Source organism: Triticum aestivum, chromosome 5D, assembly GCF_018294505.1.
Source record: "Triticum aestivum cultivar Chinese Spring chromosome 5D, IWGSC CS RefSeq v2.1, whole genome shotgun sequence".
Taxonomy (NCBI): domain Eukaryota; kingdom Viridiplantae; phylum Streptophyta; class Magnoliopsida; order Poales; family Poaceae; genus Triticum; species Triticum aestivum.
Window position 1 is genome coordinate 390,794,809 of NC_057808.1, and position 23,550 is coordinate 390,818,358.

At 46.7% G+C, this 23,550-nt stretch overlaps 1 protein-coding gene across 1 annotated transcript; it reads left to right on the top strand.

The window, feature by feature from the left end:
* Window positions 1-7,613: 7,613 nt before the first annotated feature.
* Window positions 7,614-8,228, top strand: LOC123125074 (subtilisin-chymotrypsin inhibitor-2B). The gene has a single exon (XM_044545609.1). It carries the CDS (start codon window positions 7,669-7,671, stop codon window positions 7,954-7,956), a length of 288 nt encoding a protein of 95 aa, XP_044401544.1. The 5' UTR covers window positions 7,614-7,668; the 3' UTR covers window positions 7,957-8,228.
* Window positions 8,229-23,550: the final 15,322 nt, after the last annotated feature.

Below are 23,550 nucleotides of genomic sequence, written 5' to 3' on the forward strand. Positions count from 1 at the left end.
GTGCTGCCTCGTTCTTCAGTCGCAGTGGCGGTCAAGGTGATGAGCACCATTTTAAAAATTATACAAATATTAAGTTTGTTGAGTGAAGTGAAACTATTCTCATGGTGTTGCGTGTCCACTAGACCGATCATGAAACTAGTTACATTTAGAATTTTATATAGCTAATGTTTATAGAAATCTATTGAGTCTTTATAGTTTAGTTGAACTATTGCAATGTTGTTGCACTAGCCTATGCATAATTAAATGTGTGGCTAGTTAACTGAAACTATTCTAATGATGTTGCATGGCGACTAGGCCGATTAATGAAACTTGTTACCTTTAGAATTTTGTATAGCTAACGCGTATAGAAATCTGGTAAGTCGTTAGAGCATCTACAACCAAATCCCCTATACCCGCCCCAAACGTCCGGACGGGCTGCCCGGTGAGTGCCTGGACGAAAAAATGCCACCCAACCGGGAGCCCCATTTCCAGCCCAAACGCGTGGACTGACCGGCACTCCCCATATCTAGCCCAAATCATGAGTGGATATGCAGACGCCCAAATGCACCTGCCACATCGGATCTGGCCCACTCTGGCCCACTCAACCCCACATACATTTGACCATATCCGCACTCTAACCCAAACCCTAGCCGCGTTCCACTCCACTCCCGTCCCCTTCCACACTACCAAGCTCCTCTCCGGCCAGCTCCGACATTCTGCTCCATGACGGCGGCTGGATCCGACACCGACATGTCCGGATCCGAGGACTGGGAGCTCATCCCTTGCAACCCGGAGGAGCAGATGGCCCCGCGCCGCTCTCCAATGCTCCCGGGAGGAGTGAGCCCTCCAACAGTCTTTAGCGAGCTGGCGGGAATCTGTTGCCGAACTGGCGGTTGGATCCAGGGCCCGCGGATCTCGTTGCGCGTCGTTGGTAGCGGTCGCCATGGCCGATTGGCGCAACCCCGCCATGCCGTCGGAACCTTTTAGGTGGCACCTCATCCCCGCGGCGTCGGGCGCCAGAACGAAGGCCATTTGCGTCTCCATGACCAGCCACGAATCCAAAAAGGAGGTGCGGCGTGCGCGCCACGTGATGCTTCGGGCGCGGCTGCCGTAGCCCTCGTGGCGCATGCGTCCACGAAGGAGGCAAGATGGGTGGACTAGTCGGGATGACAATATAGTACAAGCACTTCACAACAAACTTATCTTTATAGGGTTTAAAAGTATATTCCATATGTTGTCTATGTAATATGTTCAATGTACACGACAGCTTTGAACCCCAATTATATGCTCAAAGTGTGCAATATGGATGAGTGCATTTTTTGTGTGTGTGTTTTCGTCAAATCATTTGCTTGGGCGAGAAACAAACGTATGTAAAGCCCAGGCATGAAAAGAAGGGAGGAGCCTAGATCCGCCGTCAGCCTCCCTCTACCTTACTTCCTCCTCTCGCCTGAGGGGCCCGCTTGCGAAGCCCGGCCGGTTCCGGGGATGGCGGCGGCGGGGCGTTCTTCCTTGGGAAGCGACTCGTGGAGGCATGGCCTCGGCCGTCCCGCCCGGATCTCGTGTCGGTTTCAACCGAGACCGAAAGTGGCCGTCGGAGGTGCAGCGCGAGGAAGCGACGCCCCAGCCCTTCCTCCTGTGAACGCGCGACGGAGGATGCACGCGGACGTGCCAGATCTGGGCCTATCCGTCTCGATGGCAGCAGTGGGCGCAGGTTGCTCGGGCGACCCTCTTTGCCGGGCCTGCTGTGCGGTGACGTCCCAAGATGGGACGCCTGGCCTCCGGCGGGCGCGCGCTGGTGGTGGAGGGCGGACCCGATCTAGACTCTCCGTGGCCGGTGTGTGCAGTGGTGATGGGTCGAGCAAGGCGCGTCCGCTTGGCTGCACTGTCGCAGGCTGGATGCAGTGAGGTGTGGTGTGCTAGTGTGACTGGCGTGACGCGGCTGATCACCGGCGGCTCCGGCTTCTGCGGTGGTACACTGGCCAGGGTGTGGATGTGCTTAGTGCTCTCGTGGTTTGGCCCTAGCGCTTTTCGTCTGCCAAGTTGTCTTTCTGTCCACGTGGACCTCTTCAATCTGACCGCTAACGAGTTCCGGTCTTTTCCGTCAAAGATCTATATGGATTGGCGTATGTTGCCCCTGGATATCTAGAGGAATGGTCGCGCACTCATAGCACGGCTTCAAGAGGACGCGCTGCGAAGCTTCTCTTTCTCATCGGAGTCATGGGACATGTCTAAATAAAGATTTCCAAGGCATTGATAGAGGTGGAGAAAGTCATGGCGCCTATGATTGGAGGTCTTCGAGCGTTGGCGAAAAGGTGTATTGGATGCGATGAAAATTGTGTGCTAGGTGTTTGTGGCGACTTGCAACAGCGGCCTCGGCAAGCGGAGGCGGCAACATTGGTGGACTGCAATTTTGGTGGTGCTCCTTGAGTACTAAGTCTCGGTTGCCAGGGTGAAAACCCAAGGTCTGACCTTTATTGGTTGTACCTGGCAATGGCTTTATTGAAGGTATTGTTTTTGGGTGAACTCGGACTTTCTCCAGGGTGAAAACCCAAGATTTTTGGTCGGGCAATGACAACGCTTGTGCATTGTTTCCTCCTTGGAGGCGTTGCTTTTGGAGAAGCTCTTTTATTATCCGGATGTTGTTTTTGGTGGTGGTTAGAGTGCTACTGTTGCTAGTGATTGTTCACCGTGGCAGGGTTTTTTTTCTTTTCTTTTTTGGCTGTGTATATCCTTGATGTCTTTGGACACCTTGTTAGTACAGAGGCCGGGTGTAATTGGTATCTTCGCGATATTAATATATTCCCCTTCTCGAAAAAAAGGCATGAAAAGAAAAATTGAACTATTATCATGGTTATCAATGACCAGCCTTCTGATCCGACTGTTATATTCAACTCATCACTGACCCTGAGGCACAGACGGACCAAAAAGCGTCAGTGATGATGTAATCTGGCTGATTGGTGTTGTTTGGATCTGCAGCAGTACTAGCCGCTACCTACCGACCACCGCATCCTGACATGTGGCGCCTCATATGCCGAGACTCCCATCCTAGTGTTGGGGAGGCTGCCAGCAAGAACCATCGTATATGCACAGGAGTTGGCACGCGTGTGATGCGTGAGCGCAGCGGGGCCGGCTGATCCCTAGAAGAAAGCTCAATGAGGACTCAAGCAGCAGCAGTGAAGGGGGCATCCTTGAAGAGGTGAGTGGCAGTTTCGGGGCTATGTTGGCATAACGGACACGAAGCCAAGGGGCGTGCGACGGCCATCCCTTGTGGGCGAGCAAATTTGCTGTGAGAATGTGGTTGTGGAGGATGAGCCAGGAGAAAAGCTTGCATTCTGGTTCAGCTTGACGTCAGATCTTTTTTTTTTTGAAACGAGGCAAAAGATTTGCCATTTTCATTGATTAAGAGAGAAGGTTTATACAGATTAAGGCCGAAAAGCCAGAATAAAACACATCACTCTCGCGGCATAATGTTACTCAAATATTTTGCTCCTGCAAAGCTCCAAAGCGAACACTCCTCTTTGATCTTAGCGACCAACACTCCCACCGGGACTGCATTGTTGCGGAAAACTCGAGCATTTCGTTCCTTCCATATTTCCCAAGAGATGAGCATCATCAGCGGGATAAGCAGCCTTCTCGACGGAGTTTGATTTGTGGCATTTCGAGTCCACCAGTCCTTAACCGAGTCCAGAGCAATCCACTCATCGGGTCGAACATCATGAAGCGCCAGCCAACCTTTGATCATGTCCCAGACTCGGATGGTATACCGACATTGGAAAAGGAGGTGGGCCGCCGATTCCGGAACTTGTTGGCATAGTGGGCAGAGATTGCAATTCGGCCACCCACGACGGAGGAGTCTGTCAGCCGTCCAAATTCTATTGCTGATAACAAGCCAAGCGAAAAACTTGCACTTTGGGGGCGCCCAGTTCTTCCACACATTTTGATTCATATCCGTGTCCACCAAGCCAAGAAACTGAGCCCTGTATGCCGAGGCTGCGGAATAGTGGCCATTAGTAGTTAGTTTCCAAGTGATGGAGTCTGGCATGTCTGGGTTTAACTGAATGTGGGTGAGTCTGTCCCAAAGCGCAACAAACTGGACAATGTGCTCAGTGGTGATGCCCGAGGCAACATTCACCTGGGAGATCCAGAAGCCATTGAGCAAAGCCTTATGAACGGAAGAGTTCTTCTTTTTGGAGATGTCGTAAATTTTGGGAGCAATATCTTTGGGTCTGATGCCATCTAGCCAAGCTGACTCCCAGAAGGAGGCACGAAGACCGTCCCCCACCTGAACCTTGGAGGCCGACGCAAAGATGTTTTGATCCTTCTTGTCGCAAGGGAGGCCCAAGCCCGACCAAGGCCTGATCGGGTCCTGCCAGTCAAACCACAACCAACAGAGACGAAGAGCAGCCGCAAACTTCTGAAGATTTAGGATCCCAAGGCCCCCATGCAGCTTTGACTTGCAGACTTGATCCCAGTTGACCTTACATTTCCCACCCGTGACCTTGTCACAACCAGCCCAGAGATAAGCACGCCGGAGGGCATCGATCTTTTTCACAACTTCAACTGGAAGATTTAGAGCCGTCATATAGTAAATGGCGATGGCCGTGATGACCGACTTAACAAGAACCATCCTTCCAGGGGCTGCAACATGCTTTCCCATCCAAGGAGTGAGCTGGGCCGCGATCTTGTCCTCTAGAGGCTAAAAGTGAATTCTCTTTAGGCGCTTCACAGTCAATGGTAGTCCAAGATACTTCACCGGGAAGGTGGATCGTTGAGCCGGAAAAGATTGGAGAATATCTGGAAGGTCCACATTGTCGCATCTAATTGGGGCGACCAAGCTTTTGGAGCAATTTGTCATCAAGCCCGAAATATCTCCAAAGCTCTCAAGGGTAGCAGCAAAGAAATTGACGTCCTCCTTGAGTGGGGCAATGAAAACAGCAGCATCATCTGCGTAAAGAGAAGCCCGGATCGGCATATGTCCGCCAATAGGATGAAGGTGACCTTGCGAAGTGGCCTTCTCCAGGATGTGATGTAATGGATCAATGGCCAACACAAAGAGAAGGGGGGATAGGGGGTCCCCTTGTCTGAGCCCACGTCCAAGTCTGAAGGGGTCGCCCGGCACACCATTTAGCAGAACGCGCGACGAGGCTGTAGACAAGAGGGCCGACACCCAGCCACGGAACCGGGGTGGGAAACCAAGATGGTTCAGCAAGTCCAGGAGATAGTCCCACCGCACCGAATCAAACGCTTTCTTGATGTCGAGCTTGAACAAAAGAGCCGGGGACTTGTTGCGATGCAAGCGTCTGGCAAGGTTGCGCACGTACATGAAATTATCATGGATACATCTCTTCTTGATGAAAGCACTTTGAGCTTGAGAGACCAGATCATTCATATGAGGTGCCAGCCTGTTGGACATCATCTTAGCAATGATCTTTGCAATGGCATGAATTAGGCTTATAGGGCGGAAGTCGGAAATATCCTCGGCACCATCCTTCGGAATGAGAGCAACATCAGCCGAGTTCAACCAGTGAAGGTGAGCAGTCTGAAGATTGGAGAAACGATTGACTGCCAGCATGATGTCTGGCTTGATTGTATTCCAGCACGCTTTGAAGAAAGTGGTTGTGAAGCCATCCGGTCCGGGTGCCTTGTCTCCCGGCAATTGGAACACCGCAGCTTTGACCTCCTCTTCAGTGAATGCCTCGTCCAGGCCCTGTAGATTGCAATTAGGAGTTGGCAGCAATCCCCAATTGACGTCAATGTTACGAGCAGGGCCTTTTTTGGCTATGTTCTTGAAGTGGCTATGAACAATCTTCTCTTTGTCTTCGTGTGAGGTGACCCAACCCTGATTGTGTTTGAGGCGATGAATGAAGTTTTTCCTCCTTCGATGATTGACACGTAGGTGGAAATAACGGGTGTTGGCGTCTCCTTCTTTGAGGTTTGTGATCCTCGAGTTTTGTCTTTTCCTGGATTTTTCGAGCACCGCCAAACTAATGATCCTTCTTTTTAATCTTTTCCGAAGGTCCCTTTCCTCTAGACTTAGCTCTCTTTGTTCTTGCGCGAGGTCAAGGCGAAGGATAACCTCAAGAGCCATGTGGAGTTGAACCTTGGAGTTCGAGAAAAGGGTCTTGCTCCAGGAGCGCCGTTTTTGGCCTGTTCTCTTTAGCTTGTGAAATAGCCGCTGATATGGTTCGACGTGACAAGAAATTTCAGTCCATGCCTCGGAGACGACACATTGGAACCCTGGCATCTTTGTCCAGTAATTTTCAAAACGGAAGGATTTAGGCTTCTTTGGTCCGACATCATTAGCAAGTAGAAGTGGGCAATGGTCAGAAAGTGATGAGGAGAGTGCATGCAGAATGTGCGTGGCAAACTCTATGTCCCAGTCTTCATTGCAAAAGAAGCTGTCTAGCTTGCTCATCGTCGGGTTACTTTGTTCATTGCTCCAAGTAAATTTTCTGTTTTGCATGTGTATCTCCTTGAGCTCACATGTGTTGAGGGCGTTGCGGAACCGCACGAGACGGCTACGGACGACGTTGGCTCGGTTTTTGTCCCTGGCACGATAGATTTGATTGAAATCACCATTTACTAGCCATTTGGTTCCAGGCGGAGGCTTTTCTGAAGTCAGCTCAAGATAGAAAGCATCCTTGTTAATGCTACGGGTTGGTCCATACACTGTGGTTAGCTTAAAAGTTTTGTCGTCGCCATAGTTGTTGATGGCCACTGTCGCCGAGAGGAAGTAGACACCAATTTGCACATTTGTCACCGTGACCACAGAGTCATCCCATAGCAGCAAAATGCCACCTTTTGTACCATCAGCAGGCCTTTGGGCAAAGCTCTTTAGGCGCTGTCCATCAAGATACGCCGCTAAGAAGGGGTCAACAGATTGAAGCTTTGACTCTTGGATGCATACTAGTTGACAGGAGGAAGAAGCAATGGTTTCATGGACGGTAGCGCGGCGATCTGGGCAGTTTAGCCCACGTACATTCCAGCATAGGATTGATAGATTTGACGTCAGATCTTGGTAACACCGGATCTTGGATGGGATCCGTTGAATTGAATGAGCTAGCTGGGCTGAGCTAGCTGCTTGTTTTGACCATTTGTCGGATACAACAGGCCACGTAATATTCTGACTCTCAAGCCTCCAAAGTCAAATCTTCTGAACTGCAGCTAGATTAGCTTAATAAGATAGCGCGTACCGTAGTTAATTATCCACTGACAAAGCAATAAGAATCTGAGGCTACGCTCTCAGCTGTGTCATCGCCAGTATACCATATACTACTTCCTCCGTCTTAAAATTCTTGTCTTAGATTTGTCTAGATACAGATGTATCTAATACTAAAATGTGATTTGATACATTCATATTTAGACAAATTTAAGACAAGAATTTTGAGACGGAGGGAGTACAGTACATAGCGATCTGGTCAATGGTGATGCGTGCACTAGCTACCGTTAACTTTGGTCAGCTAGTCAACGACTCGGATGCACGGCACATCTTGAATGTTGACTGAAAATTATTTTGACTTTCACATCGTCGAATCATCGGTTGATCCACCTAATACTTCAATAGCATCGCATAGCGTATGTCCTATAAATAGGAGCAGTGATGTTTGGGCATCGATCACACAGCTAGTAGCTAGCACAGCACATTGACTTGGGATTTGAGCACCATATCACACAAGAAAATAGTACTCCATGGGAGGCCAAAAGGGTCTTGCTGCGATCATGGTGGGTGTGCTCCTCATACTGGGGCTGGCCACTGCGGCGATGAGCTCCTCGGAGAAGGTGGCCACGGGCGGGAAGACGTCGTGGCCGGAGGTGGTGGGGCTGAGCGCGGAGGAGGCCAAGAAGATCATCCTCAAGGACAAGCCCGATGCCGACATCGTCGTCCTCCCCGCCGGCTCGATGGTCACCATGGACTACAATCCCCGGCGCGTCCGCGTCTTCGTCGACACCGTCGATGAGACCCCCTACGCAGGCTAGCTAGGCTAAATACCTACACGGCTACACATAAGTGCTTATTAATGTCACGGGTCATGGACGAATAATTTCGTGTACTCCCCATATCCATGCATGGATGTCATGGGCATATGTGTGCTAGCTCCTTAATTTGCATTTACTCTCCACAAACTATATGCCCCTGGTATGTGTTATCTGCTCCATACAAGGATTTCTTATCAGATGAATTTTACGGTTATATCCCTTGTATAACCACAGTTGCTTCGGAATCCACATTAGTATTTAAACTTGCAAAATATATCTGGATATCTTTCACATCCATTTTTTTTTTTGAAGTTTCAACTGGGGAGGGGGGGTGGGGGGAGTTCCCCCACCTGAATATATTGATCAAAGTGGGCTAAAATCCCAGATCGCACACGAGCAAGTGACGGCTGTTGTCTCTAAAAGACGATCGCGTTGCGGTGCTTCCAGAGCTGGCAGCAACACAACATGGAGAACTCAACTTCAGACTTGACGACCGTGGCTGCCGCGGTTGCAAGGGCGGCAAGCCTGCAGACCATGATGCCGCCGACGGCGACATTGACTCTTTGCCAAAAATCACCCGCGAACGGGCAGACGAAGAGCATGTGATCGGCGGTTTCCAGAGTTGCAGAGCAGAGCGGGCAACCGGCATCCTCAGCGGAGACGATGCACTTCCGAAGCAGAACGCCTCGCGTGTGGATACGCCTCCATTTCCTTTTTAGTTCGGATGCAGATGCCAACTTGTCCCATGGGTATTTTCTCAAATACGAGTATCTGATATTTTGGATTGTTCAATCACCAATGCTACTTTTCACACTTAGGTTTACCGTTCTTCTTACTAAGTTCTTTTAAGTGTTCCCATTAAGAAGATTAGAGTGTCTGAATTTTTTTTTGAGGGGTGAGTGCCTCATTACTTAGTCAAAGACAGAGCGAAAACAGTAATTACAGGCCCATAGAATATTTTATTTTCTAACTAGTACGAAACAGAAGGAAAAAAAAAACTACTCCCAATGGCTGGCCCAAGGCAGCACTATTCCCCACCGCCGCCGCCCGTCCGGCGCTCAGACGCAAATCCCGTGCTCTGTTCTACGTCCCCTCCGACGCCCTAACGTCGCCGCCCGTATAATGCAGCGCCTCCTCTGTCCTCTCTCCCTCGCGACCTCTCCTCTCCTCCATGGCATCTCGCTGGTGGCCACCAGCGCTCGCGCGACGACTCGATCCGCCTCTCCGTCGTGTTTCCTCGGAGGCGACATGGGGCCAAGACGTGAACCTCCATGAGAGCGATGAAGATCCATCGAGCGCAACCAAGGCTCGCACGACTGAAATCGTGATCAAGGATGACGAAGAAGAAGCCAGCGACTACGAGTACAACCTCGGGAACGTACTTGAAAAGAGCGGACACCGTGGCTATGCGTTGGGGCTGGAAAAGGGATTATTCTCTCGGCGATCGTAGCGAGAGTAAGTGATCAATACTTGTCTCTTTTGTCTTCTCTTATTCTTTACTGGTTGTTGTTACAGGTATGAACTTTTTTCCCCTTAGACATTGGTACCTTTGTCCACGTCCAGCGGCCGTACATATTTGACTGTGATCATAGAGAATTAGAGATTATTATGTTGAAGGAGCATGTTAGAATAAATCCGAGGCATACCGTTGATCATCTGATGACCAAGCAATCATACGAGGCACGACACCGAGATTTGTTAACGAGGTTCACCATCATGGCTACATCCCCGGGGCCTGACTACAGGCGCTCCTTCCCGTGACACCGCTACAATACCGCACCCGGTCGCCCTGGACACCGGCACATGCCGCCGGCTTCCCCTGCGTTCCGGTGCTATTATGTTGGCATAGGTTACATCGTGTGTCTACCCCCGCTATATATGAGAGGCCTAGATACAAGTGTCCTACTTGGACACGACTACATATCCTATGTAAACACAATACAACTACAAGTCCAACTGTAACCTACCTTGTATACAATATTCGACACAACTCTGACAAACTCCACCTTGGCGAATATTCTTCACCACCCTGAATTTGCCAATGCGTCAAACTTCCATGTACATTGGACTTGAGCTTATCCCATGAGTACCGCTGCTACTCCATATGACTCCACCTGCAACTTGTAGTCCCTTCTTTTCTTGACCACAGTCAACACTCGAGCAAAATTAAGTCACTTGTTACTCTAGTTTGTGCTCCCAACTTCCAGAGTATACGTCCAAAGCCATCACACACTGATCACTGACCTGCGTGAAAGTGAACAACTCACATATTGGGTGTTACACATAAGAGTTACCTGAAGTCAACATCACCGCTCCTTTCTTGACCGCCTGTCTGAAACGTGAAAGAATTTCACCATTGCTTGTACTCATCCCGAGTCAAATTCGCAGTTGTCTCACCACATGTATGACCACCAGAGCCCTGGCCTGTCTTCATGTCCCGTGCATACCGCACGCCTCGCCGCTATTAACGCGTCAAGCCTCCACTGTCCCGGTCGAGTCTCAAGGGTCACAAACCCACACCACTCAACCCCCACTGCAGAGTACCATCGATCAGCACTGACCGATGACGAGTTTCACGCTTACATCAGACCATTGGGCTCCAGTCCGAACTGCATGTCACTCGCTTTTTCCCGCCTGCTGAATAGGCTTCGACTCCGTCGACTTACGTCGTAGCCCCTCAATCAGCACCGAGTGAAGTCCTCCAGACTCCAGCTCCACCTTCAACATGACTCCATGGTAGACGATCAGTCCACCCATGCGCCTCATCGACTTCAAGCTCCGTGTATATTACCTTGAATCAACCCCCGCGGCATAGTCTTGTCGAAGCCACAGAAGCCCTCGGGGCCTGCACACGTGTTTCCACGCCCAGAAGTCGGTCACCATCAGCATCACGCTCATATGTCGATGTCGCCGATCCCACCACCGTCTTCTGTTCCAACCGACTCACGTCGATCCGATCCCGTCAGACTGTCCAGTCCGACCCAGCCGAACTTATCCGACTACACGACATGCTTCAGACTCCACGAGCCTTGTGCGCACATCATCTGTCTTGATTTCTGTTGGGCCATCATGCCAAACAACGCGTCGCTGCATCCGTACCATACACGATCCACATACAAAGCAAAGAACTCCAAAGAAATAGCACCCGGAGCCTTCTTATCTGCCTGTAGCAAACCACCTTAGCTATCCGAACTATTCTTTTCTTGCTTTGCACACGTACTTAATCAATCCAATTTGGTAGCCATCAAGTCAATGCTCCGGTGACAAGACAAACACCAAAGCAGCACCCTTGACTGCAGCGGAACGGCGTCCTTTTTTTCACCAAAATAAATCTCGCGCTGTGCTCCTGGACTTCAGCCCCCAATTGTGTCAACCCTGCTCGTGTAGCACAGCAGCCCAACGTGTGCCTCGAAGACACTGCTGTATGGGCCACCTCCTGCCTAAGGGTCCCCTGGGCCGCTGCCTGTAACCTGCTGCTGCACCGGCCACACCTGGCTCCACACGCCCACGCTCGGGACTCCTCTTGCCGCACGCTACACCTGGACGTGATCCAATCTCGCCGAGTTCTCTGGAACACACGCCACCGCCAGCTTCGATTGCTTTTTGTTCGATCCGATACGCTTTCTAAGTTCCCGTAGATTTACATGCCTCCCGTCGACTTTGACCTCTTCCGAGCTTCGTTGCTCGCGATCCTTCGACTGCAGCTTAAATCCAACTGGTCTCTTGTACGTATTCGGCCTTTTCCGATTTCGCTAAGAACCACGCCGCATCGGCTACATCTCAACTTAATCCTTCCTCTAAATCAACGTCCGCACTTCAAATCGAACCTTGCTCATGATACCACTTGTTAGAATAAATTCGAGGCATACCGTTGATCATCCGAGGACCAAGCAATCACACGAGGCACGACACCGAGATTTGTTAACGAGGTTCACCATCATGGCTATATCCCGGGGCCTGACTACGGGCGCTCCTCCCCGTGACACCGCTACAATGCACCCGGTTGCCCTGGACACCGGCACATCCGCCGGCTTCCCCTGTGTTCCGGTGCTATTATGTTGGCATAGGTTACATCGTGTGTCTACCCCCGCTATATATGAGAGGCCTAGGATACAAGTGTCCTACTTGGACACGACTACATATCCTATGTAAACACAATACAACTACAAGTCCAACTGTAACCTACCTTGTACACAATATTCGACACAACTCTAACAGAGCCAATGCTATATCTGTGTGCGAACTTCCTCCGAACCCTCATTGTCTTGCACCGTAGCTTTCAGTTAACTGCAATGCAAGTACTAAATTTTTGATGAGATTAGTTAGCACTTCCACCCACACATCCTGAATGCACTTGTGCAGGCCCTTCTTCAACCTGGCACTGCTTGCACAGATAGCAATTTGTGTTGTCGTCTGACAGGAAATGGATAGCATTTTACAATTGTACCCTCGTTATGTTGTACATGTATAGTCTTCTTTTGGGTAATTGTCGGAACCTTAATTAGAACGATTGAGTTTGCTCTCCTCCCCAACTCTTCTGCAGTGATACTATATAGGGTACTGAGTTGTAGCACCAATGGCTGAAAATCATCCAGCCAACTCCTCCTCGCATACCAATATCATTTGAATAGACGACTAGTGTTGTATGTTCTAGAACAAAAGACGACATGCAATTTGTGTCGATATCCTCTATAATCCTGACTAGCCACGTGCATAATGCTTTCCATGGAAGCATCTAATAAGCTTTTCAGGGCAATGTTTCCTGTTGGTGTTCCTATACTTTTTGTGGGAGCAAAATTCCTTGTAAAAAGAACATATATAATTTCTACTTAATAGATGAAAAGAAAAGAATCCAATAGGGCAATATAGTCCTCAAATAACATTTTTTTTCTTTTCTAATGCTATATATATATCTGTTTACCACATTAATTCCAGTCACAAACTTACAATGCAACTTTACTTTTTATGAAGCTCGGTTGGAAGCAATGATGTTTTCAGATCCCGCGAAACGCATGACTCGTCCTTGTAGCATGCTGCAAATTTTCTCATTAGAGTTGGCTAAACTTCCTGGGAATGATGGCTTAGTAGAGTTGTATGGATACATAGCGGCATGGGATGATGTGGATAAGATGCTTAATTATGTCATCAATATTAGCAGGGATGATCCCATTATTGTGAAGCAGGTGCACATCTATACTTACATGCAGTTATTTCAAGGGATAAGTCTATCCTACCCCCCCCCCCCCCCCTAGTGTGGAGGTTTGCCTATTTAACCTTCTTAGTGACGAAAACTTATCGTTTGCCCATTAAAAGTATCCACCTCCATCTAACTCACACATTGGGGCTGTTTTGAAGGTGGTTCCATCCATGCATGTTGCTCGTTGGGCGCACACTGCCACGAGTGCAGAACTACCCAAGAGAATCACATATACGTTATGGAATATTTCAGGAGTGAAATGCCAGAATTTTGTAGTTAAGTGTGTTAAGTAGAGGAATCTTGCTATTTGATGGGGCTAAGTAGAATTATTCCTTATTTACATCACATTATTCATTCCACATTGTAGGGCTAAACTTATCACATGCATATATAGAACACTACACTCTCTCGAAGGCATACTAAACATTTTACATCATTAAAGTTGGCCTAGATTGTGACTTTTCAAGTTTGTATTATTTGTGCTCCTGAATTATTTAGTAGACATAAAACCCAGTTTTCACACTTGGTTTTCTTAATAGCAGTTGTTGTTCCACCTAATTTATTATGTTATAGCTCACATGTAATATTTTGTCCTACATGTGAAAAAAAATGCTTCAATGCAATTAGTCAGTCTGTAAATAGTAGAGTAACAGTATAGTACTTTGGATTTTATAAGCCGGTACTATATCAGTATGAAATAATGATTTACTATGAGAACATATTCAAATTATGAAATTACTGCAGTATCACTTATTCCAAATAAAATCGAATGAAATGTGTTTGATCGGTTGGTTCATGGTACACTACACCGAATGGATTTCCTTTTGTTTGTGGAAATTAATTTTCTTTTGTTTATAGGCATATGAAGGTACATAACTTTAATTATCCCATCACTAGAACACTCATTTTCCCCTCTGTCTCAAATTACGTGTCTTAGATTTGTCTAGATACAGATGTAATTTGGGACGGAGGTATAACATTTGGGATTTGAAATAATATCTGAGGAATAATGGAGGGCGATTGCCCCTTTCAGAAAATTATGCATTTCTACTCATTTCATATGATGAGCTACTAAAATACTACTACTAATTCTGTAGGGTTCCCTCATCAGCATGGGTGGTGGCCCTAAGCGAGGAATAGATGTAATGGACGAGGCAATAATCGAGTATGACATGAGGATTAAGCGAGGCAGACAAGAAAGACATGACCTACAACTGATCGATGGTGCAACAATCTTAGGTCCCCACGGTACATGGGATAGGCCGTTCACATATGACATCTCTAACGACTCTGGCGGTGTAGTTAACATAACTTTAGCACGTCTTTCTTGGGCAGTCGAGGCGATTGTAGAGGTTCTCATCTCGGAAGTGCAGGGCGGTTTCAATATGACTCTTAGATGTTTTACCAGTGGGTTTGATTCTGAGATAAGGCTCTTCAATGGCGCCATTACCGACTCAAGTGGATTGAAGTAGTCAATGGTTGCCGTAATGAAGCGGTCTTACATTTGAGATTCACGGTAGTTGCACCGTCTTGTCGTTCTAAGTCCCAATATCGTTGTACCTTTAAGGCAAAGACCCACGGGCATAATGCTCGAGAGATAAAGACTGATTTTGCACTGATCTCGGTGAAGGTGACTTGGTCGACATTGCCCGGCAGCTTTCCTGCCTAAAGATTTGCCCGGCCGATACTTGTGTGTAGTCGTGGAGTTGTAACAAAGCTTGGAGGTGTAATCAAACTATTGTAGCAATTGGCCTTTGCATTAGATTCTTCTATCCATTATATTAGCACCAGGGTTTAGGTTGAAAGTATGGAGGAATTTCCTAGTTGCACATGCACAGGAGTGGCTTGGTGGATTGCAAGTTGCCCATTTCTGGTTCTGACATCTTTCCATTTTAATTAATATGACTAGCCTTGCCGTCATTATTTTGGCATAGATGGATCGGCTCGACAACAGTTGGTTTAGTGATGATCCCCGCAGGAAGCCAGGCCAGGGGGCAGGGATGCAAACGGATGGCGTTCACATGTCCATAACCGTCTGCGAATAGAAAAATTAAATAAACATGAATACTAAAATAATAAAGATTAGTGCAATTTTTGCTTTGCGGACTATCGTCCCTACAAGGGGTCAACAATCTGACGTTGGCTTCAGCGGGTTCACGGAGGTGACGGGCGACGGTGCTTTATGTCGCCCATGCTGATTCCTAATAGGAATCGCCTAAGGGCGACAGTAACAGGCTGACGCATTTTAGCGCAGGTGCTCACGGCGCGCATAGCTGCACTTCGTTCCGACTCGTAGGAGACGTTGTAGAGTTCACTCCCTTTGGTTTTTCTTCTTATTTGTCTTATTTGTTTCATTTTTTTCTTTGATTTTCCTGTTTTTATAAAGGATTTTCTTCATCTTACTCTGGTTTCTTTGTTTTCTCATTAGTTTTCAGAGTTTTCCTTTCTTTCTTCGCTATACTTTGGTTTTCTTTGCTTTTACTTTTGCTTATTTTTCAGTTTTCATTTTTTCAACACATTTCTACTTTTTTTTCTCAGTACACAATGTACATTTTTAGAGCACATGTGATGCATTTTTTAAACAAGTTGACCATTTTTCAAAAAAGTGGTGTACATTAAAAAAAACATGTTTCGAACACTTTTCAAATACATGGACATTTTTTACAAATACACATTGTACTTTTTTTAAAGGAAAGTTTTTTTTAAAAAATTATGTGAACATTTTATGTGCAATGTATAAACTTTTTAGAAAATTTCACACGAATATTTTTGTAAAATAGCACGAAGCATTTTTAATGTAAATAAACATTTTCTTAACCTAAGCAAACATTTATTCATATTAATATCTAAATTTTCCGAATTTCAAGAACTTTTTTTTGAAACGTTGGAATATTTCCATCAAACATGACATACATTTTACATTGTTCTGCATTATACACATTTTGTTTTTAAATTGCATTTTTTTTTTGAAATGCGGGGATATCTTTGAATTGTCATGAACGTTTTTTTTAAGTTAACAACATTTTTACAAGTGTGTTAATAAGATTCTATACTATGCTAACATTTTTTGAGTTATTGCTTTTAAAATTTTATAAGTAAGTTAATGTTTGAAATATATGTATTTTCATTTAGAACTCCCTCCACATATACATGACCTAATACAAGTATTAAGGTTACCTTTGATCATAGATTAAAATGATAAATATGACATGCATGTTACACAAAAGTATACCGTCAATTCGTGAGTGAAAAGAGTTTCTAAAAATATAATTTCTGCAACCTCGAGGTATGTATTAGGCCCTATATATAATAAAATCCCTTTATTTCAAAAAATAATAAGTTTCATTAGATTCATCATAAATCTGTTGTCATACTATCTACAACTGATGTTGTAGGTATTGATATATTTTCTATAAAACTAGAAAAACTAAGCCCTAATATTTTTAAAAGTATTTTGAAACGGAGGGAGTACCTGATGCATTATCTTCGCCGGACCAATCCTTGGCTGGTGAAGGAAGTAATTGACCGGCCGACCTACGTGAATTCACCATGGCAATGGGTCGCTAATCAGCTAGCTTGAAGTACACAGTCGTAAGTACTACGTTCCAATGTACTGAACACCATATACGTTTTTCCTTGTCTTTCCTGTCCTCCCTGTCCTCCAGAGTTTCGGCTTCTATTGTCCCTGTTTTAATTGGTGGTGATTTCAACCTTCTAAGACCCCTCTTCATAAGAATAACGCCAACTTCCACTGGTCTTGCTCCTCTGCATTTAATGATCTAATTAACAACCATGCTCTTTGGGAGCTCCACCGTGTTGGGGCACGATATACTTGGTCTAACTGCCAGTTGAATTCTATTTGTTGTGTACTTGATCGTGTCCTTGTGTCTTATGTCTGTTAATTAAGAAACAAAGTTTCCTAGAGCTCTGCTAACTATTGAATCACACATTGGTTCTCACCACACTCCCCTAACTGTGGACTCCGGGGATTCCACTGCCCTACCCATTCTCGATTTTGTTTAGAGTCAAATTGGCTCTTGGTGGATGGTTTTGTGCCCATGGTTGCGGAAAAATGTACCTTGCTTCTTGATCTCTACTCGCGCTCGTTTGGCCCTATTGATGATTGGTATGTTCTGAATGTCTTTGTAAGTTTCTCAAAGGCTGGGGGGGGGGGCAATCTAAGAGATGTGAATCCTTCAAATCTAATTTAATTGTTGACAAAATTAAGCTCTTAGATGTCTCTGCTAACTCGGTCGGTCTTGACGAATCCGGGTGGCGCTGTTGATATGAGCTTGATGCTGCCCTGGTGGCGCTACATCAGGTTGAGGAGCTGTACTAGAAATGACATTGGAGCCTTAACTGGATCCTCAAAGGGGGTGCTAACATGGCTTACTTTCAGGAAACCGCTAATTATTCAGGGCTCCCCCTCCTATGATCCATTTCTTATCTCCTCGCACATCTACGAGTTCTACCGAAATCCGCTAAACACCCAATCTCCTAGGGCTTTCGGTTTTCCTCTTCTGCCTGGATGGTAAGACATTGCATGTCGAACTCGCATAATGAGGCTATGATGCTCCCTCATTCCATTGACAAAATGGATGAGGCCATCAGTTTATCTAATTTTGTCTATGCTCCTGGAGCTGATGGTTTCTCTGGCACATTTTTTTAAAGAAGCTTTGGGGACTCTTAAACATCTGGTTTACAAGATTATGCAAGGTTTTTTCTTGGGGGCAGGTAACATTTCTCGATAAATTATGCTATCCTTACCTTGATCCCGAAAGTTAAAGGAGCGGACGAGTCGGCAATTTAGGCCTATAGCTCTTATCAACAACATTTTCAAATTCACTTCCAAAGCCTTCGCCACTAGATTGTCTCCTATAGCTCATAAGGTGATCAACTCCTTCCAAACGTCTTTTATTAAAGGGCGCTTCCTTCTTGATGGTATTCCCACTTTGCACAAATTACTTCATGATATCAATCGCTCTAAGCGTGAAGTCGTGGTTCTTAAGTTGGACTTCGAGAAGGTCTACGATTGCGTTCGTTCATCCTTCTGTTGGAAATATGCCCTAGAGGCAATAATAAATGGTTATTATTATATTTCTTTGTTCATGGTAATTGTCTATTGTTCATGCTATAATTGTATTGTCCGGAAATCCTAATACATGTGTGAATACATAGACCACAAAGTGTCCCTAGTAAGCCTCTAGTTGACTAGCTCGTTGATCAACAGATAGTCATGGTTTCCTGACTATGGACATTGGATGTCATTGATAACGGGATCACATCATTAGGAGAATGATGTGATGGACAAGACCCAATCCTAAGCATAGCATAAAAGATCGTGTAGTTTCGTTTGCTAGAGCTTTTCCAATGTCAAGTATCTTTTCCTTAGACCATGAGATCGTGCAACTCCCGGATACCGTAGGAGTGCTTTGGGTGTGCCAAACGTCACAACGTAACTGGGTGACCATAAAGGTGCACTACGGGTATCTCCGAAAGTATCTATTGGGTTGGCACGGATCGAGATTGGGATTTGTCACTCCGTCTGACGGAGAGGTATCTCTGGGCCCACTCGGTAATGCATCATCATAATGAGCTCAATGTGACTAAGGCGTTAGTCACGGGATCATGCATTGCGGTACGAGTAAAGAGACTTGCCGGTAACGAGATTGAACAAGGTATTGGGATACCGACGATCGAATCTCGGGCAAGTAACATACCGTTTGACAAAGGGAATTGTATACGGGATTGATTGAATCCTCGACATCGTGGTTCATCCGATGAGATCATCGTGGAACATGTGGGAGCCAACATGGGTATCCAGATCCCGCTGTTGGTTATTGACCGGAGAGGCGTCTCGGTCATGTCTGCATGTCTCCCGAACCCGTAGGGTCTACACACTTAAGGTTCGGTGACGCTAGGGTTGTAGAGGTATATGTATGCGGAAACCCGAAAGTTGTTCGGAGTCCCGGATGAGATCCCGGACGTCACGAGAGGTTCCGGAATGGTCCAGAGGTGAAGAATTATATATACGAAGTCCAGTTTCGGCCACCGGGAAAGTTTCGGGGGTTACCGGTATTGTACCGGGACCACCGGAAGGGTCTCGGGGGTCCACCGGGTGGGGCCACCTATCCCGGAGGGGCCCATGGGCTGAAAGTGGAAGGGAACCAGCCCCTGGTGGGCTGGGCACCCCCCCATGGGCCTCCCCCCATGCGCCTAGGGTTGGGAACCCTAGGGTGGGGGACTTCCCCCTTGCCTTGGGGGGCAAGGCAACCCCTTCCCCCCTTTGGCCGCCGCCCCCCTTGAGATCCCATCTCTAGGGCCGGCGCCCCCCCAGGGAGCCTATGTAAAGGGGGGGGGAGGGCAGCAACCTACAGCCTTGGGCGCCTCCCCCCTCCCCTGCAACACCTCTCTCTCTCTCACACAGAAGCTCGGCGAAGCCCTGCCGGAGACCCGCTACATCCACCACCACGCCGTCGTGCTGCTGGATCTCCATCAACCTCTCCTTCCCCCTTGCTGGATCAAGAAGGAGGAAACGTCGCTGCACCGTACGTGTGTTGAACGCGGAGGTGCCGTCCGTTCGGCACTCGGTCATCGGTGATTTGGATCACGGCGAGTACGACTCCGTCATCCACGTTCATTGGAACGCTTCCGCTCGCGATCTACAAGGGTATGTAGATGCACTCCTTTCCCCTCGTTGCTAGTAGACTCCATAGATGCATCTTGGTGAGCGTAGGAAAATTTTAAATTATGCTACGATTCCCAACAGTGGTATCAGAGCCAGGCCTATGTGTAGTTACTATGCACGAGTAGAACACAAAGCAGTTGTGGGCGTTGAGTTTGCCAATTCTTCTTGCCGCTACTAGTCTTTTCTTGTTTCGGCGGCATTGTAGGATGAAGCGGCCCGGACCGACCTTACACGTACGCTTACGTGAGATAGGTTCCACCGACTGACATGCACTAGATGCATAAGGTGGCTAGCGGGTGTCTGTCTCTCCTACTTTAGTCGGAACGGATTCGATGAAAAGGGTCCTTATGAAGGGTAAATAGAAATTGGCAAATCGCGTTGTGGTCATACGTAGGTAAGAAAACGTTCTTGCTAGAAACCAACAAACCACGTAAAAACTTGCAACAACAATTAGAGGACGTCTAACTTGCTTTTGCAGCAAGTGCTATGTGATGTGATATGGCCAGAGGATGTGATGAATGATATATGTGATGTATGAGATTGATCATATTCTTGTAATAGGAATCACGACTTGCATGTCGATGAGTATGACAACCGGCAGGAGCCATAGGAGTTGTCTTTATTATTTTGCATGACCTGCGTGTCATTGAATAACGCCATGTAAATTACTTTACTTTGTTGCTAAACGAGTTAGCCATAGAAGTAGAAGTAATCGTTGGCGTGACGACTTCATGAAGACACAATGATGGAGATCATGATGATGGAGATCATGGTGTCATGCCGGTGACGAAGATGATCATGGTGCCCCGAAGATGGAGATCAAAGGAGCATAATGATATTGTCCATATCATGTCACTATTTGATTGCATGTGATGTTTATCATGTTTTTGCATCTTATTTGCTTAGAACGACGGTAGTAAGTAAGATGATCCCTTATAATAATTTCAAGAAAGTGTTCACCCTAACTGTGCACCGTTGCGAAGGTTCGTTGTTTCGAAGCACCACGTGATGATCGGGTGTGATAGATTCTAACGTTCGAATACAACGGGTGTTGACGAGCCTAGCATGTACAGACATGGCCTCGGAACACACGCAATACACTTAGGTTGACTTGACGAGCCTAGCATGTACAGACATGGCCTCAGAACATGGAGGACCGAAAGGTCGAGCATGAGTCGTATAGAAAATACGATCAACATGGAGATGTTCACCGATCTTGACTAGTCCGTCTCACGTGATGATCGGACACGACCTAGTTGACTCGGATCATGTTTCACTTAGATGACTAGAGGGATGTCTATCTGAGTGGGAGTTCATTAAATAATTTGATTAGATGAACTTAATTATCATGAACTTAGTCTAAAATCTTTACACTATGTCTTGTAGATCAAATGGCCCACGTTGTCCTCAATTTCAACGTGTTCCTAGAGAAAACCAAGCTGAAAGATGATGGCAGCAACTATACGGACTGGGTCCGGAACCTGAGGCTCATCCTCATAGTAGCCAAGAAAGATTATGTCTTAGAAGCACCGCTAGGTGATGCACCAATCCCACAGAACCAAGACGTTATGAACGCTTGGAAATCACGTGCTGATGATTACTCCCTCGTTCAGTGCGGCATGCTTTACAGCTTAGAACCGGGTCTCTAAAAGCGTTTTGAGAAACATGGAGCATATGAGATGTTCGAGGAGCTGAAACTGGTTTTTCAAGCTCATGTCCGGGTCGAGAGATATGATGTCTCCGACAAGTTCTTCAGCTGTAAAATGGAGGAGAACAGTTCTGTTAGTGAGCACATACTCAGAATGTCTGGGTTACACAACCGCTTATCCCAGCTGGGAGTTAATCTCCCGGATGACGCGGTCATTGACAGAATCCTCCAGACGCTTCCACCAAGCTACAAGAGCTTTGTGATGAACTACAATATGAAGGGGATGGAAAAGACCATTCCTGAGGTATATTCAATGCTGAAATCAGCGGAAGGGGAGATCAAAAAAGAACATCAAGTGTTGATGGTGAATAAAACCACTAAGTTCAAGAAGGGCAAGGGTAAGAAGAACTTCAAGAAGGACGGCAAGGGAGTTGCCGCGCCCGGTAAACCAGTTACTGGGAAGAAGTCAAAGAATGGACCCAAGCCCGAGACTGAGTGCTTTTATTGCAAGGGAAGTGGTCACTGGAAGCGGAACTGCCCCAAATACTTAGCGCACAAGAAGAAGGCCGGCAACACCAAAGGTATATGTGATATACATGTAATTGATGTGTACCTTACCAGTACTCGTAGTAGCTCCTGGGTATTTGATACCGGTGCGGTTGCTCATATTTGTAACTCAAAACAGGAACTACGGAATAAACGGAGACTAGCGAAGGACGAGGTGACGATGCGCGTCGGGAATGGTTCCAAGGTCGATGTGATCGCCGTCGGCACGCTACCTCTGCATCTCCCTACGGGATTAGTTTTAAACCTCAATAATTGTTATTTAGTGCCAGCTTTGAGCATGAACATTGTATCTGGATCTCGTTTAATTCGAGATGGCTACTCATTTAAATCCGAGAATAATGGTTGTTCTGTTTATTTGAGAAATATGTTTTATGGTCATGCCCCGCTGGTCAATGGTTTATTTTTGATGAATCTCGAACGTGATGTTACACATGTTCATAGTGTGAATACCAAAAGATGTAAAGTTGATAACGATAGTCCCACATACCTGTGGCACTGCCGCCTTGGTCACATTGGTGTCAAGCGTATGAAGAAGCTCCATGCAGATGGACTTTTGGAGTCTCTTGATTACGAATCATTTGACACGTGCGAACCATGCCTCATGGGTAAGATGACCAAGACTCCGTTCTCCGGAACAATGGAGCGAGCAACCAACTTATTGGAAATCATACATACCGATGTGTGCGGTCCAATGAGTGTTGAGGCTCGCGGAGGATATCGTTATGTTCTCACTCTCACTGATGACTTAAGTAGATATGGGTATGTCTACCTAATGAAACACAAGTCTGAAACCTTTGAAAAGTTCAAGGAATTTTAGAGTGAGGTTGAGAATCAACGTGACAGAAAAATAAAATTCTTACTATCAGATCGTGGTGGAGAATATTTAAGTCACGAGTTTGGTGCACACTTAAGGAAATGTGGAATAGTTTCACAACTCACGCCGCCTGGAACACCTCAGAGAAATGGTGTGTCCGAACGTCGTAATCGCACTCTATTGGATATGGTGCGATCTATGATATCTCTTACCGATTTACTGCTCTCATTTTGGGGTTATGCTTTAGAGACTGCCGCATTCACTTTAAATAGGGCTCCGTCGAAATCCGTTGAGACGACACCGTATGAATTATGGTTTGGGAAGAAACCTAAGCTGTCGTTTCTAAAAGTTTGGGGATGCGATGCTTATGTCAAGAAACTTCAACCTGAAAAGCTCGAACCCAAATCGGAAAAATGCGTCTTCATAGGATACCCTAAGGAAACCATTGGGTATACCTTCTACCTCAGATCCGAAGGCAAGATCTTCATTGCCAAGAACGGGTCCTTTCTGGAGAAGGAGTTTCTCTCGAAAGAATTGAGTGGGAGGAAAGTGGAACTTGATGAGGTGATAGTCACCCCCTCCGAACCGGAAAGTAGCGCAGCGCGGGAAAATGTTCCTGTGGTGCCTACACCGACTGGGGAGGAAGTTAATGATGATGATCATGAAGCTTCGGATCAAGT